The following is an 18962-nucleotide window of genomic DNA, read 5'->3' on the forward strand; positions in this document are numbered from 1 at the left end:
ATGCAATGTAAGTGAGACATGAAGAAAGGATGTTGTGAAACCTGAAAGGGTTCATAAAAGATTTACAAGGATGTTGCCAGAGTTGGAGGGTTAGAGCTATAGGAAAAGGATGAATTGGCTGGGGCTGGTTTCCCTGGAGTATTGGAGGAGGAGGGGCGATCTTATAGAGGTTTATAAAATTGAGGGGCATGGATAGGGAAATTAGACAAGGTCTTTTCCCTGGGATGGTAGAGTCCAGAACTAGAAGACATCTGCTTAGGATGAGGGGGGGGGGGGGGGGGGAAGATTTGAAAGGGACCAAAGGGGCAACGTTTTCCTCACAGGGTGGTGCATGTATGGAATGAATTGCCAGAGGAAGTGGTGAAGGCTGGTACAATTGCAGGATTTAAAAAGGTATCTGGATAGGTATATGAATAGGAAGGGCTTAGGAGGGATATGGGCCAAGTGCTGGCAAATGGGACTAGATTAACTTAGGCTATCTGGTCAGCATGGACAAGTTGGACCGAAGGGTCTGTTTTCGTGCTGTACGTCTCTATGACTCTATAAACAGATTACAGATTATTTGAATACAACCACACTAATTTGTACACATGCCTCTAATTTACTAAAAGACCGTAATATCACCTTAGAAAATAAATGTTTGCACCAAATATCTGGATTATTGTTAATTTACATTGGTCATTTGATTTGCCTGAAATGTCAATATTAATTATGATGTTAATATGTGCAATGGTCAGAATGGAGATTATAAACTGTCAGAGAAAAATCTGTTTTAGTAATTGCACTTATATTAACAAGTGTCTTTAGTAATAGGCAATACATTTGGGTTTAAAATAAATAGCTCAAAGTAGACAAATGTGATGTAATTGTATTTAATTCCCTATTGACTCTTTGTTACATTTTAATTTAACATATGGTTATGCAACTGTGGAATTTAAATGACCAGATTGTCTAAAATATCCAAATCATTCTAATTCAGTTAATTATAAAAGCATTTTATCTATGCTACCATGACAACAGCATTCCTGTGTGCAGAGAACAATGACTATTCATGAAATCAGAAAATTACTTACATCATGTAACCCTGTGACAACATAGAATTTAGTTTTAAAATCTGCAAATATATTTTGCATGAATTTCAAAACATTTATAAATTGAGGCTTAAAACATTAGTTTGGTGCCAACGAGATATGATATTTAATAATTGTCTTCAATTGATCTGTAGCTTCATAAGTCATTGTTTAAATGGATCTACTTACTGTGCAACTGTTGCAATCTGTCTCACACGGAGGTGTATTTCCATTGTGTAGTAAACATGTTCTCAGTCACTGAATCCATTCAAATTATGTTGGATTGTTGTTCCAGTCAAAAGTTACAACTGTTTCCAATTTAAATGCTATATTGGAATCTATCCATCTACAGGCAGAGATAGATTTTTTTCATTAGAGAAAGTCCACAATTCACACTTTTGAAAGGATATATTCACCTTGTGGACCTTACATTTTGATTAGAATGGGGCTAAAAGCCTCAAATTAAGGAAAATTAGAGTTTACACCTGTGTTCACTCAAGAAGAACAAGTGGTGATATGATTGAAATATTTAAGATAATTAAATGATTTGACAGAAGACAGAACCATTTTTCCCTGATGGGAGAAGACCAGAAAAATTGAACAATCTTAAAAATCAGAACTGGCCACTCAGAGGTGATATCAGGAAGTCTGCATCAAACAACATAATGGGAACTGAAATACAACCTCAAAAATAATTGAGGCAAGGACATTTCAATATTTCAAATGTCTTTGCTAGGCAAGGCTATTAAGTGATATAAAATCAAAGCAGGTTAGTGAAGTTCAAAAGCAGATCAACCATGATCTAATTGAAATGGTAGAACAGGCTCCAGTGGCTAAACAGGTTACTCCTGTTCCTTGTTGCGCAGTCTTTGCTCAGTTTACTCAGTCAAATGAGTTCAACAAACATATTACATTGGAATGGTGGAAAATCTTTCTTCAGATCTAACAGATCAAACAGTTCAGTGCTACTTTGCCCTTGTATGCTCCCAATGCAAGTACTACTCATCCTTTCAAAAACAAATTGCAATTCCAGTGTAGTACTATTCTCAAAAAGGAAAATATGCATCAGGTTCTTTATACAATTCCAACTATTTTCAGGCATATAACCTTTTTGATCAAGTAGCATAACAATTGAAAGAACTACTTCTGCTCAAGCTCCTAACTTGCTCAGTTTGTGGAAGGTATAAAGTTAAATTTAATAATTTTAATTAAGCATTGTGTGAATTAAACAGAAAAGTAATAGGAAATGTTGTGCAGATGAAGACAATAGCACAAAGTCAAGGATTTCACCAGCAATCTTCAATTTCAATCAGTTGCATTAATGAATTTAATACACGTTGTGACATTGAACACTTGTTCCGCTGCCTCCACCTCAGAGCTTACTTTTTCAATCAAGACTCCCGACCACCTTCCAAGGACCTCTTCACCCACCTCCAACACATCCCATCCACCTGGACACCCTTGCAGTCTTATTACCTGCCCTCGATCTCTTCATTTCCAACCGCCGCCAAGACATTAATCACCTCAAGCTGTATACCCCTCTCCCCCACTCCAACCTCTCACCCTCAATGCGCAGCAACCTCTGCTCCAATCCCAACCTCATCATTAAACCATCAGATAAAGGGGGTACAGTGGTAGTTTGGCGCAATGACGTCTACACCACTGAAGCCAGAAGTCAACTCGAAGACACCTCCTCCTACCACCCCCTTGACCATGACCCCACCCCCCATCACCAAGCCATCATGTCCCAGACCCCACACAGCCTCATCACCTCGGGAGATTTCCCACCCACAGCTTCAAACCTCGTGGTCCAGGAACCCCGCATTGCCCGATTCTATCTCCTTCCCAAGATCCACAAGCCTGACCATCCTGGCCGACGCATTATCTCAGCATGCTCCTGCCTCACCAAACTCATTCTCCACCTACCTCAAAACTGTCAATCCCCCCTAGTCCAGGAACTCCACACATACATTCAAGACACCACCCACACCCTCCAAGAAACTTTTGTTTCCCTGGCCCCCAGTGCCTCATCTTCACCACAGATATCCAATCCCTCTACTCCTCCATCCACCATGACCAGGACCTCCATTTCTTCCTCTCCCGATGTCCCCAACAGTATCCTCCCACTGATGCTCTCATTCGTTTGGCTGAACTGATCCTCACCCTTAATTTCTCCTTCAAATCCTCCCACTTCCTCAAGACCAAAGGGGCAGCCATGGGCACCCGTATGGGCCCCAGCTATACCTGTTGCTGTTGGCTACGTAGAACAATCCATCTTCCATAGGTATACCGGCACCATTCCCCACCTCTTCCTCCACTACATTGATGACTACATCGGTACCACCTCGTGCCCCCGCGAGAAGGTTGAGCAATTCATCAACTTCACCAACACATCCCACCCCAACCTTAAAATTCACCTGGACCATCTCTGACACCTCCCTCCCCTTCCTGGTCCTCTCCATCTCCAATGACAATAGACTGGACACTGACATCTTTAAAACCCACCGACTCCCACAGCTACCTGGATTACACCTCTTCCAACCCTGCCACCTGAAAAAGTGCTATTCCGGATTCCCTATTCCTCCACCATATCTGCTCCCAGGAGGACCAGTTCCACCACAGAACACACCAGATGCCCTCCTTCTTTAAAGACCACAACTTCCCCTCCCAAGGGGTTGAAGATGCTCTCCAATGCATCTCATCCACATCTTGCACCTCTGCCCTCAAACCCCACCCCTCCAACTGTAACAAGGACAGAAGGGGTCCCCCCCAAGCTGGTCCTCACCTTCCACCCTACCAACTTTCGCATAAACCGCATCATCCGCCGACATGTCCGCCACCACCAGAGATATATTTCCCTCCCCACCCCTTTCAGCTTTCCACAAAGACCGTTCCCTCCATGACTACCTGGTCAGGTCGATGCTCCCCCCAACAACCCACCCTTCCCTCCTGGCACCTTCCCCTGCCAGAATTGCAAAACCTGCACCCATGCCTTCCCCCCACTCACCTCCATCCAAGGCCCCAAAGGAGCCTTCCACATCCAAAGTTTGACCTGCACATCCACCAATGTCATTTATTATATCCGTTGCTCTCCATATGATCTTATGGAAATGTAAAGACTGAGAGGTGAATTCTCAACATTAAATTTGAAAGGGGAGGAGAGGTTAAAACTAGTGAAAGGAAAATATAGAATTGATAAAATGATGTGTGTTTCAAATAATGTTTAAAAGAATAGACTTCTCTCAGAGCACTTTAGGGAATATCTCTGGGACACCCACACCAATCAACCACACCACCGTGGCCCAACCTTTCAACTCCCCCTCCAACTCTGCCAAGGACATGCAGGTCCTGGGCTGCCTCCACTGCCACTCACTCACCACCCGACGCCTGGAGGAAGAACACATCTTCCGCCACGGAACATTTCAACCCCAGGGCATCAATGTGGACTTCACCAGTTTCCTCATTTCCCCTTCCCCCAGTTCCAACCTTCCAGCTCAGCACCACCCTCATGACCTCTTAGCTGCCAATCTTCCTTCTCACCTATCCACTCCACCCTCCTCTCTGACCTATCACCTTCATCCCCACCCACCATTACTCTTTGCTACCTTCGCCACAGCCACACCCCCACCCAAATCGCTCCACCTTGGCAGCTCCCTGCCTCCATTCCTGAAGAAGGGCTTTTGCCCAAAACATCGATTTTCCTGCTCCTCGGATGCTGCCTGAACTGCTGTGCTTTTCCAGCACCACTCTAACCTAGACTTTGATAGTTGAATACAAGTCAACTGATGTTCCAATCAAATCATAGTGTGTTATGATTAGATTGTACCTTGAGTAATATATTCAACTCTCATTGCCCAATAAATGAAAGAAACCTTCATGTTAAACATAATATTAATTCTCAGACATGAAGATGAGTGTTGGAAACAGAAACTGGAAAAGATGAGCTTCTCAACTTATAAAAAACAAGATATGATCTTATGGAAATGTAAAGACTGAGAGGTGAATTCTCAACATTAAATTTGAAAGGGGAGGAGACGGTTAAAACTCATGAAAGGCAAATATAGAATTGATAAAATGATCTGTTTTTCAAATAATGTTTAAAATAGACTTCTTAATAAGAGTTAAGGTGGCAAAAGCCCTGGAATTTTTAGAGATACTCAAATTGTAAGGGCTGATAAAATGTAGAGCTGGAAAAACACAGCAGGTCAGACACCAGAGGAGCAGGAAAGTTGACATTTTGGATCAGAACTGGGAAAGTGAGTTCAGAGATTATTACAGGGACAGGGCTGGGTTGGGGGAAAAAGGTAGGTGGGATAGTGATTGGTGGATGCAGGAAAGGCAGATGGGATGGTCATAGGTGGATGCAGGTGAGAGGGGTTATTTTGTGATTAATTGGCAATAGTTGTTGGGTATTACTTGATTAGTGAACAAAATAGATTCCTTCATTTGTAATAATTGTGACTTTAACTATGTTAAAGATAAATTAGGAAATACTTTTACATAAAAAAAGTAATTCAACATTACTTTCATTTGTATATGCAGTTTATTTCATTGTTCATCTTCAGTTCCATGGCTTCTGCTTTACTCCTAAGCTTTATACAGGTAAAGGTGATAATGGTCTTTACAGATTCATAGTGATCTACATCATAGACAAAAGACTTTTGGCCCATTGTGTCCCTACCTGTCAAAAACAACCAACCACCTATTCTCATCCCATTTTCCAGCACTTTGTATGCTTTTGCATCACAAGCGTACATCTATATACTTAAATGTTGAGGGTTTCTGCCTCTACTACACCTACATGCAGAGTTCTAGGTTCCCAACAAGCTCTGGATGGAAAAAAAAATACCTTTTCCTCATCTCCTCTAAACTTGCCCCTTACCTTAAATCTATGCCCCCAGTCACTTCATCCCTCCATCAATGGGTAAAGTCTCTTCCTATCTACCCCCCTCACAATTTTATACATCTCAGTCAAGCCCCCTCTCAATCTCTTCTGCTCTTGCAACTCCAGCCTGTCTAATCTCTCTAGGCCAGGTAACATCCTAGTAAAGCTCTATCCCTTCTATAATGTGGATTCCATAACTGCATGCAATACTCCAGCTTTCACCTAATCATCCTTTACACAGTTTCAACATAATTGCCCTGCTCTTAAACTGTGTGCCCTGTATGTGGGTGGCACAGTGGTTAGTGGGCGACACGGTGGCACAGTGGTTAGCACTCCTGCCTCACAGCGCCAGAGACCCGGGGATTCAATTCCCACCTCAGGCGACTGTGTGGAGTTTGCACGTTCTCCCAGTGTCTGCGTGAGTTTCCTCCGGGTGCTCCGGTTTCCTCCCACAGTCCAAAGATGTGCAGGTCAGGTGAATTGGCCATACTAAATTGCCCATAGTGTTAGGTAAGGGGTAAATTTTGGGGTATGGGTGGGTTGCGCTTCGGTGGGTCGGTGTGGACTTGTTGGGCCGAAAGGCCTATTTCCACACTGTAATGTAATCTGTAAATCTGACTAATAACATCAAGTTTACCATATGCCTTCTTAAACACTTTATCCCCCTGTTCTGATAACCGAAGGGACCAGTGTATATGCATACCAAGGTCCTTCAGATCGTAGATGTCGCCCAGGGTTCTACAGTTTCATTATGTTTGTCCTCCCCAAGTACATCACATCAAGTTTATCTGGATTGAATTCCATTTGCCATTGCACAGCCCAAAGATTTCCTCCTGTAATCTAAGGCAATCATCCTCACTATTTACCACCCCACTATTTTTTATATCCTCTGCAAACTGACTAATCATCCCTCCTACATTCAAGTCTAAGTCATTGATATAAACCATAAAGCCACCAACACGGAGCTCTGTAGGACCCATTCAGGGCCATATGGCTTTAAAAGATTCAATCACTGATCCAACTCGAGGACTGCCCTGGAAGTACTGATGCCAAAAACATGATTAGACTGTAATATTAACAGACACAGTATACAATAAAAATGAATGTATATGGAAAACAAATATTGCCTAACATTGGTTTTAAATGAAAATAATTCCAAATACTAAATTTTTCAGAAAATGTTGATAGAAATTGCTATGTAACTGCAATCTCCTTGTCTTATTCAATAGTCTAGTGTTGGACTCATTGAGTTAATGAATTAGCAGGTTGTTTATTCATGATTTTTTTTAAAAGGCTGCCAATGAAAACCATCTTATAGACTGCTCTGTTGCTCTTAAGTTTAAATAGGTTTTGCTTCTGAAAGTAGAGAACTAAATATTCTACATGACAAAATTTTAGAAGCTTGTATAGGATTAATATGAAAAATTAAGTGTTCCCACACAGGCAATGGGCGTTGTCATCAAAATGGAACCTGTGTACTATCTGCATGTGTAAATACACTTACAATGCAACTCAAACACAGAATTCCTCCTAGTTGGAACCTGGTGCTTTTTTTATCCCCCACTGTGAAAAAGGCCAATCTTACAATCAAGCTAAAAACAATTTAAATTCTTTTACTAATCACAGATGACAAGAACATGGGATTAAGAGAAATTAAATTTTACTCTGTACGGATTTTATTTTTCAACATACTGTATAAAGTGAAGATTTAGGTAAGCCAGTCTTGATATCCCCCACACATTCACTAGCTGACTTCTCAGTGTAATCATTGACCAAAGTAAACCTGCCTGGCTAAACCAAGCTTTGCAATTAATTCTCAATCACCATAAACTGCTGGCAACCTTTCTACCAGAGTCCAATTTGTTAATCAAATACAAATTACCTCAATACATAAAATGTTGGTTTTCCGCTTAAATTGGTATTCTTGTGAAATGTTCTGATGAGTGCAAAATAAGTTTCAACAAGTTTTGATTTCTTGCTTGTTTTCTTTCAGCATTACTCAACTTCTGTACTACCAAACAACTAAAATAATTCCCAGGGAAATTGCATGTCCTCATTCTACATTTTAAAAAAAAATGTATTAAAAGTATCCATAACCATTGGGAGTTGACGGATTTTATTGTTTACAAAACAAGTTCCATGTTACTTGATTTAAAATGTTGTGAATTGTCTTAGCTGCTGTAGAAGTGTGTCTCAGCTGTCAAAATGTGAGCAGAGCTTTCAGAGTTGATGCTCTGAAGCTCTCCAGAGAGACTTAAATCCTTAATTAAAAGATTTTTATTTTAGCTTTTATTTCAGAGTATTGATCAGTCAGAAAAAGCTGTGTAATAGTAATAATTTGGAATTAACAGAGTCTAACAGTGCACTCAGTTTATAGATTATATCCTGCATCTTCAACTATTTCCAAAAACTTTGTGTAGTAAATTGAATTAGCAGAAGACTGGCACAACTGGTTAAAGATATTTTATCTGCAATTACACTGCTCATGGCCTACAGAACCTCATAGGTTTACAGTTTTCAGTTATTGGATCTATTCTGAACCTTTCAACACAGTTATAATACCACAATACAATGCAGTGTGTTCCTGTGTAGAAAATGTATTCATAACAACTGTGATGGTCACTTAAACCAACACTGTCATGGATAGATTAGGAGATCAGAGCTGAAAAATGTGTTGCTGGAAAAGTGCAGGGCAGGCAGCATCCAAAGAGCAGGAGAGAAGGGCTTATGCCCGAAACATCGATTCTCCTGCTCCTTGGATGCTGCCTGACCTGCTGTGCTTTTCCAGCAACATTTTTCTGTCATGGATCGATACATGGTAGATTAAAGAGGACAAAGTAAAATAGGTTCTTCCCTCTTATTGGATCTCTCAGCACTTGCAATAAGCCCTGTGTAACAGGTATATCCTTCAAGATTTGGCTATCGAGCCATTCTTGGTGATGGATTTTAACTTCCATATTCAGAGTGCATTCTGCTCTCTTGCCACTACTGCTTCTTCCAAATTGAGTTCAAAATGGAGGATTACTGATCCATTTGCTGAGACAGGATGGTAACTGATCATCAGTTAAAATTTCCTTGTGCATGTTTGATCTGATGCTGAGACTTCATGGAGTCTGGAGTCAATGTTGAGTACTTGCAATAAATAGCACAGCCTCCTGATGGTATATCACTGTATTGCCATCTCTGGTGGGTCTGCTATTCTATTGCAACAAATCACATCTAACGTGGTAATGGAGGAATCTGGGATTTTTGCTGTAAAATATGACTCAGGTGATCTTGATTAGTCTGTGATAGCTCTTGCAATTCTGCCAAACATTTCTTGTTAGTAAGAACTTTGTAGTGTGCCACTGTCATGACTGGGTGCCTAGGCCAATGCGAAAAGACTTATTCAATTTTATTTTCACTTGACTGAGTAGCTTATTGGATCATTTCAGAGGGTAATAGTGAGTCACATTGTATTGAACTGGATTTCCCTCTGAAATCACTTGTTTAAATAGATTTTGAACTTGCGAACATAAATTGGTTGCCTCAATATTTCCTGCTTACATGTTTACTGGTGCTCAACAAGATGACCAAAAAATTTAGAAGTTAGCAGATATTTATAGTAGACGATGGTTGCCGCAGACAAATCTGTCATTTTGCAGATTCCTTTAACAAATAAATTCAGATATCAGTTGGCAATAGCTGAATAAGCTGTTAAACTATTTGGATATATTGAAAACCATCTTGCCTCAACATTAAGTAGTAGACAAATGGAAAAGGTCAATATCTTTGAGAAACTGAATCAAAGCTTGAGCACAGAAATCTCTTACAGAATCAAATATCGACTGTTTTCCTTCTGTTTAAATATACTGTACATAAAACATGGTGCAGGAGTCAGCCAGGGTATAAAACAACTCCACTTTACAGGCCTAAAAAAAAAAATCATGTTTGCGCATATCCTTGGTTTTAAAATCAATACCACCCATCTCCCTATCATCTTCCTCCAACTTCCCCTGCACTCTTCAACTAGAAGATGCTGTACCATGCAGGAGTGAGCTTCAAATTTTTGTCAAAAAAATAAAACATGCATTTCTGTTAAGTTACTTTATAACTGGGCACAAGGGATCAAGCAGGTGATATGGTCTGTACTGCAAAACGTAACAATCATACCCACTTTTTGCATCTGACATCAATTACACTTCAAAATAATAACTACCCACACGAGTGGTTCCCTTCTGTGTACAATTTTGAGAAGCTTCAATGGTCAACAAATGCCGACATTCGCAATCATATTCTTGAAAACCAAATCGAAATAAACTTACACTTATACTCTAATTGACAGCTAAGCAATTGATTTTTAAGCATTTTTAATTTGAAATAATTCAAATATAGTGCAAAACTAATTAGTTTTTCATAACTGAAAACTATTTTCATAATTTCAAATGCCAAAAAAAACTTAAAAACAAAAACAGGAATTGCTAGAGAAATGTACCAGATCTGGCAGCATCTGTGGACAGAAATCAGAGTTAAATGGTTTGGGTCCAGTGACCCTTCTTCAGAAGGTTCTGTATTTCACTGTTCTGTAGAAGGGTCACTGGACCCAAAAAGTTAACTCTGCTTTCTCTTTATAGATGCTGCCACTTCTGCTGAGTTTTCCAACAAGTTCTGTTTTTGTTTCTCATTTTAACATTGACAAAAAAAAAAGAGCCAAAAAAAAACTTGAAGTATATTTGCCATATGTATAATCGGAGCAGATGCCTTTCTATTTTGGCTTCCGATTTGATCAGCATTAGAATTCGCTTGTCTGTATTGAGAAATATATCAATCCATGAGTTAACAATTAAATGAAACCAGGAAAGTGACTACTGACCAGGCTTAGATAAAAACATTTCATAAAAAATATGATTCGGAGATGCCGGTGTTGGACTGGGGTGTATAAAGTTAAAAATCACACAACACCAAGTTATAGTCCAACAGGTTTAATTGGAAGCACACTAGCTTTCGGAGCGACGCTCCTTCATCAGGTGATGACCTCATGAAGAAGCGTCACTCCGAAAGCTAGCGTGCTTCCAATTAAACCTGTTGGACTATAACCTGGTATTGTGAGATTTTTAACTTCATAAAAAATACATCACCACCAGTCAGGTAAATAATTTACCAGTACATTCGCTACTAAAAAGACATTAAATATGTTTTTTCAATATTTAGAGCTCTGGTGTACAACCAAATACACCATTCATAGTTACTCAATAAAGTGCAGTTTCAATTAGCTACTGCACAATTTGTAAAATTACATGGAAGACAGAAATATACTACCTATCCCTGAACAAGGCACATTTCATTTTAACAGTCCAAGAATATAGCACAAATAAGACTTGTATATTAATCTTTTCACCTTTCAATTGTATTTAACTGGTAGAAAACCTCAAACAGTATATTTGAAGTTTTTTTCCCCCCACTGTTCATGGAGCTAATTATTCTTCCTCTTATTAATAAATACAATAGTGGAACAAAACTCACCCAAAAATATGGATAACTTTAAAAACACCACATTTTTAAAAATAAATTAATTCCAGAAAAGAAAGCATTTATCTATTTCTACTCTTGTACTAACTAACATCAATAAAATAAGGAGCCAATTAATTCCAAGAATTAAGAATTTTTTCTTTAATGAAAGATCACTTTTTTTCTGTAAGTGCTTTCCTTTTCCATTTGAATGAAATGTTAATATATACAAACGCAGCCATCTCAAAATGCAAAACATTTTTCCCAAAAAGTGTATTCAGCATTCAAATGAAAAACAACCACAGTGCTGATTTGTAAAAGGGAAACATTTAAACTGAGTTCAGATATTATACACTATTTTGTTTACAACTGCAACTACAACGGTACAGTATATTTCAATGCACTAATGTTGGAATGTTGATTCTTTAAGGAAATTCACCACTCTCCGAACTATGCAATTAGTTTGCATGTTAATAGGCCAAGGCATAAAGCTTTGCGAAGATTCTGTTCCAAGTTGTATGTGAAACTTGTCAAAACAAATCAATTTTGCAAATTAAGAACATTTCTCATCCCTGCGCTCCCTCATAAACAACCAATGTAGAGTTTTATTGTATGGCCTCTTTCAAAAAAGAAACTTTACATTTATTGTTCGTGCAATTGACATGTTTCATTAATGTACTCACATACAGTACTGAAAAATGGAAGATTCTTAGCTGGGGTGTATGAAGCAGAGTTTACTCCTAGTAAAGTTTTGAAGTAATATTGGTCCTTGAAACAGATTAGCTCATTGCCTGACCTAACAGCTGAGAATATTCTGTTCTACTGGATTGGGAAGGCAGTAATAACATCTAGAAAGTTTTACATTAAAAAAACCAAACAAAATATCATAAATTTTAAACCGTTCCCTCACTTCAAGTTCCACAAGTTTGAATGACAAAGGAAGCCAGTGTGAAAACAGAAGAGGTTTTTCTGAAACTGCATACAGCTGGCCTCACTGACACGACAAAGGTCTTAATCATTATGGTGAGGGAAATAGTTCTTTCAAATGTACTTGGAGTTAAATGGCCTCCTATTGTGCTTTTTGATTCTCCGTCAACAGCAATTTCCTGCAAAACTTGCAACTTAAAATATATCGCAGAAGTACTCAGAGAATGTGCATTTACTGAGGTTCTCCATTTCAGTTTTATCTGAAAAATTCCCTGTCTGGAAATCAATGATTCATTATGGCATACCATACAATTAACAATTATATCTTCCTGGAATTTTATTGAAGCAGTCATTCTTCAGGTCAGTCTACTCAAGGCTATCAGGTTATCTCAACAGTGGCATGAAAAAAAGGACCAGTCAATCCTATCCTCATCAAATACTCAATCGTGTTCTTTATAGCAAGGCATTACTGAATCACAGTCAAGAACTGAAATTATCAGGCAGACTTCCTAACAATTCAGACTTTAGTGCAGTTTGATCAACTAACTCAATAAAAGGGCCAGATATTAAAAATGCAAACTTAGTGTTTGTACAGTTGCTTAATACAAGCTTTAAGAACTGAGTCACCACCAACCACCTGTTAAGCAGGTATTCCATGAGAAGAATAAATCTATTTTAAGCTGACAAAATAATCAATCCACACATGCTAAACATACTTATTGACCTGTTGATTACTGACTCAATTGCATCCTTGGTATTACAGAGAAAACACTTGCTGCAGCATAATGTCATTAAATGCTTAACTGATTAGACAGAAAAAAATCACTTGCACTTAAATCATTTCCTGGTTTATGTAAGAAAGGTAATAGCTGCTTGTTTTTAAACTACAGTTGGCAAATTTGTACATGACGTTTATGAATTTTTTCCTTTGTTCACATGGCACCAATTCTGATTGTTTTAAACAAACATCGTCCTTTTGCTTGCAATACCAGTCTGTTAGCATTTGCATCTTCAGCATTTTCCATTTTAATTTAGAATCTAACCTGAGTATAATATCTATTGATCAAAATCCCTAACAAGAAGAAAATCTACCAAGACAAACATGTCATACTGTAATTTCTCCAAGATTTCCAAATATCCAAGTGTAGTTTAAAATATTAATAGCACAAATTATGGAATTTCTCATCTCATTTTTTAAGAAAAAACAAGCTCAACATTTATCTTCCTCCATATCATACCCTTTTTGGTGGGAATTAGTGTAAACAGTGAACTTCAATAAAAATTACTGCTCGAAGCATCTTCCAATAAAATTACAGCAACTATACATTGGCTGTGGATAGCTTCCACTGGCATCCCCAGTATTGGGGAGTGTGGTAGAAAATAAAGAGAATCATGAAAAAGGTGAGACAAAGACTAAGTAAGTAATGAACTGGATAAGTTGCATTCTTGGAATGTGGTGAGGGTGTTATAATAAGAAAAAACAATTAGGATGGTGGAGGAAGAGTTATGAGAGATAGAGCCACATTATAGGACATCAGAGCATATGATGTCAATAAAAAAGCTACAAACCAGAGAAGGCCTGGTCAAAAGACAGTATCTTTTGGATTGATTGTAAATGAGGCAAAGACCAACAGCAGGGTACTAAATGGCAACGAAGTCAAAATTGGAAGTACTGGTTTGCAATAAAAAAAAAGACATTCAAATATATTCACTTAATTATAAACTTCAAAGTTACTTCCAAGAATGAAGTACAGGGTTAGATTAGCTGCAAAAGACAAGACCAGTGATCTAAACTTATGTCTTAAACTCCAAAAACATCAGCACGAATCTGGAAAAACATCTAGTCCACTCACTACTGTAGGGTGTTGCACTATGGATACAAGAGGTAGACTCTGAAGATGGTGAAAGGAGGATAATAAACGAAATGTGGTACAGCAGTGGATGCTCAGAATCAGTTGAACAGAAAGACAAGATTGGTTTAAACTAAAAAAGTAAGTTTATGATTCAAAAGGATCACTAAGTAGTTAGACAACCAAGCAGAAATTGGAAACAAAGATAGACACAGCTTGATCTCCCATAAAATGACAGAAAAATGATAAAAACAGTAGACATTATAAAAAAGATGGGATGGATAACATTGGAGATGTTGACAGAGGCTTTAAGAAAGCCAGAAAGAAACTTGACAATACTTGACAAACAGTAGTCCCACTAAGCCTGCAGTGACAACAAATGAATGAGTGCATGATTAAAATGCTGTATAAAGGTAATTTTCCTATTTCAATTATTTGTACATTAGGTACAGCAGAAATGGGAGCTCTCTATTACCATCCCGTCTCATTTCAAGCATTGGATGAAAAAAAAGTCAATCCAGAGTAATTCTGGCACTGTTGGCATTCACTGTATTTTAATGAGTAGGCATAGAAGTATGTCATACAACAACTTTACATTAAATTTACTGAAGACACCCCTCTAGGCAACATCTAGTCAGTCATTGTAGTTGTTATGACCTGAGAACTACTGAAAGAATGCTTCCATCTCAAAACAAATATTCTCATTTATTCAAAAATCAAATTCCCATAATTTACCTCTTTAAAAATAAATCTCTAACCTATAATTTTGCACCTAAAACAGCCACCTTGAAATAAAACCATGAAAACAGAATTTGTATACTAATCTCAAAGTATAAATTGTTTAACCTTAACTGGATTATTAAATTGTCATCTAAAAATTTAGATTCTAGATGCCCGCTTTGGCTTAGACTTTAAAGAAACAACCAGCGTATGTTCCAAATATAAAGATTCCTTAACAGGCAATGGATTAAAAAAGATAACTTAGTAAGACTTGTTACTTCTGTACAAAGTCACCTTTCAGAGCTGTAACAAGCCAATCTTGCGCATCATCTGAGTCACTCATATCACTGGTATCAGCTGCTAAAAGTCGTGAATAGTTTAATCTCTTTTGCCGTGGAATTTTTGACTGTGCAATGAGGAAGACCACTAACCAAACCAGAGCAGTAGCAGAGCATGCTTGATAGAGTCTTTCTATGCCAAAACTGTTCACAATGAAGCCACTGCAAAAACTGCCAATGCTTGCACCAAGACCAAAGGATAAAATATGGTAGATTTTATGGAGTGTTCTTTCAATACCAGGAGTAGCTATATCATTAGCTTGACCCCAAACAGCCCACCATAAGGCACCATTGCTAAAAGCATTTAGGATTTGAATAGGCAACACTGCCCAAGAGGACCAGAGGAATGAATAGTAGAGCACCTGGGCTGCAAGGCATATTAGTCCAAAGGTTACTGATCCAGAGAATGAAAAAATCTTTAACATTCTGTCCTTGAAAAGATAAAGTAGAACTTCAGCTATAAATCCAATTGCTACAGCAACACCCATAAAGGCCTCGCCGCTCCCATTGTCCTGCATTTGCCAGAACAGGAAGTTATTTATTGTAGATCTAATAGCTCCCATAATAAAGACTGTGATCACGTATAACATAGCCCTTCCATCACCTCCCAGCAGGTGCAATCCTTTGATGGTGTGGTTTATCATGTCATTTTTCCTAGCTGTGTGAATTGGGTAGAACACACCAACAAGTAGTGTCAACGTAATCAATGCTGCATAACCATAAAAGTGCACTGCAATCCTAGAAGTATATGCATTAATAAAACAGTCAAGCCTATCCACAACAATCCCAATACTAAGAGCTGCTCCAGCTGTGCCCAAGTAACCCCAAATCCACTGTTTGCCATAACGGTCAACAGAGTCAACAAAGTCCAGATAGTCATAGAGCCCATCATCTGCAATCCACTCCAAAGCTGATGCCAGAACCTCCCATAAAGACACAGCTAACAAAAGCAGCACAAGTGTCTGATGTTGGTTATCCAGAATTTTAAAACTGTGATCAGACTCCGTGCTGATGCGCTGCTTTTCTAATCGGTTTTCAGAGCCAACCTTCAAAAGAGCATCCCCTTTCATGATGTGACTGTTAACTGAACTAGAATAAACATCTGAAGTGATGTTTTTCTTCTTGTTATCTTCTTTAACAGGAAAATGCGTGGCACTTTCTGCCATGGTTCCTACATGGCCAGAGTCTTTAATCTGTAGGAGTTGGTTCCACTTTGATTGGAGATAATCATCTGTAGTTTGCGTACTACCAATATCTTCTGATGGAGTAGAGACATATGAATGTGTAATATTGCTCAGTTCAGTGTTCTGTGATTGTTTAAGAGAGCTGATTCTATTTGCAATAGCTGTTTCAACAGTGGTCAACACCTGGAGGTCTTCTTTAATTTCAGCTTGGAGTGTTGAACGAGGATGACTAGTTAAAGCAGCATTCACTACTGTTGGAAGAATGGTATGTGCAAATTTATTCATCTTCACATCACCAATACGGTGTTTGTCTTCTGGTCTTGCATTTTGCTTCCAACCGTTTTTTATATACAAACTTTTGTTACAGAATTTGTATCCTATTTCCTTATCTATAGGTGGAATGAGTGTGAATAGAAGGCCTGCTCCTACTGACAACAACAAGGAACCAAGGATAAGAATTCTCCTTTTGTTATGGCGCCCAGCATAGTAAGACCAAAATGGAGTACAAAGCATGAAAATAAAACACTTTGCTCCCATGATAATGCCAACAAATTGTGCAGTCAATCCAAGCTGCCTGAAGTATATAGTAAGGAATGGAACTACACAGGCTGCTGCTGCACTATGAAGAAAATGATAGAGACTGGCAAGGGCCAGCGCTTTGCTGACATTCCACTGTTTATTTCTCTTCATGGCTCTCGAGTTTTTCTACCAAAGCATTCCAGTTAGCAATCTGAAAGAAATAAAATTTAAATTAGGCAACAAATAGATTTTATACAAGATCCATAAATATACCTTTCATATTACACAGTTCCTAATTAAAATGTGAAATGCCGATTTTGCAAAGCAATTAAAGCATTTTTTTTGCATACTATATTTGGGCTGTCTTGGAGAATAATAATAGCTCAGTTTCTTTTCTCCACTACCAGCCACATCCATTAACTCCTGTCCCTGATTCATCCATCGCTAAATCAGAATAAGTCTTTAGCTCTTTTAAAGAACATTCATTCAATTGCTTCTCAAAGCAAAACTTCCTCTAGACTCCTCTTCCATAGCCTTCTGATTTTCTCCAATTCCTCCCACAGTCCAAACAATGTGCAGGTTAGGTGAATTGGCCATGCTAAATTGCCCATATTGTTAGGTGAAGGCGAATGGATCTGGGTGGGTTGCACTTCGGCAGGTTGGTGTGGACTTGTTGGGCCGAAGGGCCTGGTTCCACACTAAAGTAAGTAATCTGCCAGTATTCTCTTTACAAGCTTGTCCATGAGACAACTCAGATTCCCTTGACCCCATTCCAACTAATCTGTAGACCAAAATCCCATTCTGATCCCACAGGATAACTAATCGCATTTCTTTTGGAATATTTTGTTGCCTACTGAACTCAAGCCCATCCCCACCATACAGCACCCCAAACCCTCAAACCAGCCTACTGCATCAAATCTACTGGGATGTTCTCAAGCAAGTTTCTCCCTCTATCACAGCACAAAAATACCACTCAAAGAAGTAATCAGAGACTGTGCTCCATTATATCACCCTTTTGCAACAATCCAAGTCTTTTAACAAAGTTGACCAGTTTTCCTTCAACATCTCTCCCCACCTTTCTTGAAATTCAAATCGAGCTTCCTCTCCATCCAAAGACTCCCAACCTCCATACCTGCAGCATCAGGCCACACACCCTCAACACCGCCCCCCCACCCAAACAATCCCAAGTCTCCATTTACATTGGACTCCCTCCAGATTCAACAACTTCTGTGCTTCACTGGTTAACTTTGCTGTAAATTCAGCTCAGCCAGAAGTCTCCTGCCCAATTCCTATCCAGCACTGCCTTTCCCACTCTGGCTCTCTCTCCTCTCAAAGCCTTGGATTGATTTATTATGTTTTAGCCTTTCGTGGTGTCATCCTACTGTTGCAACCGCCACCAAATCATTCTTTCCTCCTCCACCTTTACCTCCCAACAACAACATGGTTATGACTTTGGCTTCTATGGTTTACCATAGCTTCCAATAAACTAACCTCTGTCCAAACTCTTAATCACTCCTTCCTAACGTTTCTTTTGGTTAGTTGACATTTGAGTGTCTCGGTGAAGCCGTTCCAGGATGTTGGTCGACGATACAGGCACAACACAAATGCAACTTGTTATTTGAACATGAAAGGCAAAGCCTCCCTCCGCCGCCTACCGATTAAAATACGAAATCAGAGATTTGTTTTTGGGCGAGTGTTAGAGCGGGGATAGGTCGTCCATTCCAGCTATGAGGAAACATCAACAGGAAGTAGACTCAGATGTGGCCCCACACCTCAGGAAAGAAAACCAACACAACTTTCAAAAACGGCAGCCTCTTCCCGGCTGTTCCTTCCCACGAGTCATCGATACTGACCAGGCGCGGCTAACACACCGTCACTGAAGTTTCGGGCCGGGACCACCTCACAGACACGTCCAGTTTGGGTGTGTTGGGTAGGAGGAGAGCCGTCTCACACAGAGCGACCTCCCAATGAGCGAGCGGCAT

At 39.1% G+C, this 18962-nt stretch overlaps 1 protein-coding gene across 4 annotated transcripts; it reads right to left on the reverse strand.

Annotated features, from left to right (window-relative positions):
• Positions 1–11589: 11589 nt before the first annotated feature.
• mfsd6l (major facilitator superfamily domain containing 6-like) lies at positions 11590–18962 on the reverse strand. 4 transcript variants are annotated; one of them, XM_043714531.2, is made up of 2 exons: positions 18834–18962; positions 11590–17191 (listed from the first exon to the last, which is right to left on the reverse strand). In XM_043714531.2, the coding sequence occupies exon 2, from the start codon at positions 17149–17151 to the stop codon at positions 15214–15216; it is 1938 nt and encodes a 645-aa protein (XP_043570466.2). In that variant the 5' UTR covers positions 17152–17191; positions 18834–18962; the 3' UTR covers positions 11590–15213. The 4 variants fall into 4 exon arrangements, with proteins under 4 accessions (XP_043570466.2, XP_043570465.2, XP_043570464.2 ...); XM_043714530.2 differs by having other exon boundaries at positions 18636–18934; XM_043714529.2 differs by having other exon boundaries at positions 18472–18934.

The sequence above is a fragment of the Chiloscyllium plagiosum genome, unplaced genomic scaffold, assembly GCF_037043375.1.
Source record: "Chiloscyllium plagiosum isolate Xiang-an unplaced genomic scaffold, Cpla_swu_hap1 HiC_scaffold_25, whole genome shotgun sequence".
Classification (NCBI taxonomy): domain Eukaryota; kingdom Metazoa; phylum Chordata; class Chondrichthyes; order Orectolobiformes; family Hemiscylliidae; genus Chiloscyllium; species Chiloscyllium plagiosum.

Bases quoted from the DNA above. Each gene is read 5' to 3' on its own strand.
- mfsd6l (XM_043714531.2), bottom strand. From the start codon at position 17,151: ATGAAGAGAAATAAACAGTGGAATGTCAGCAAAGCGCTGGCCCTTGCC.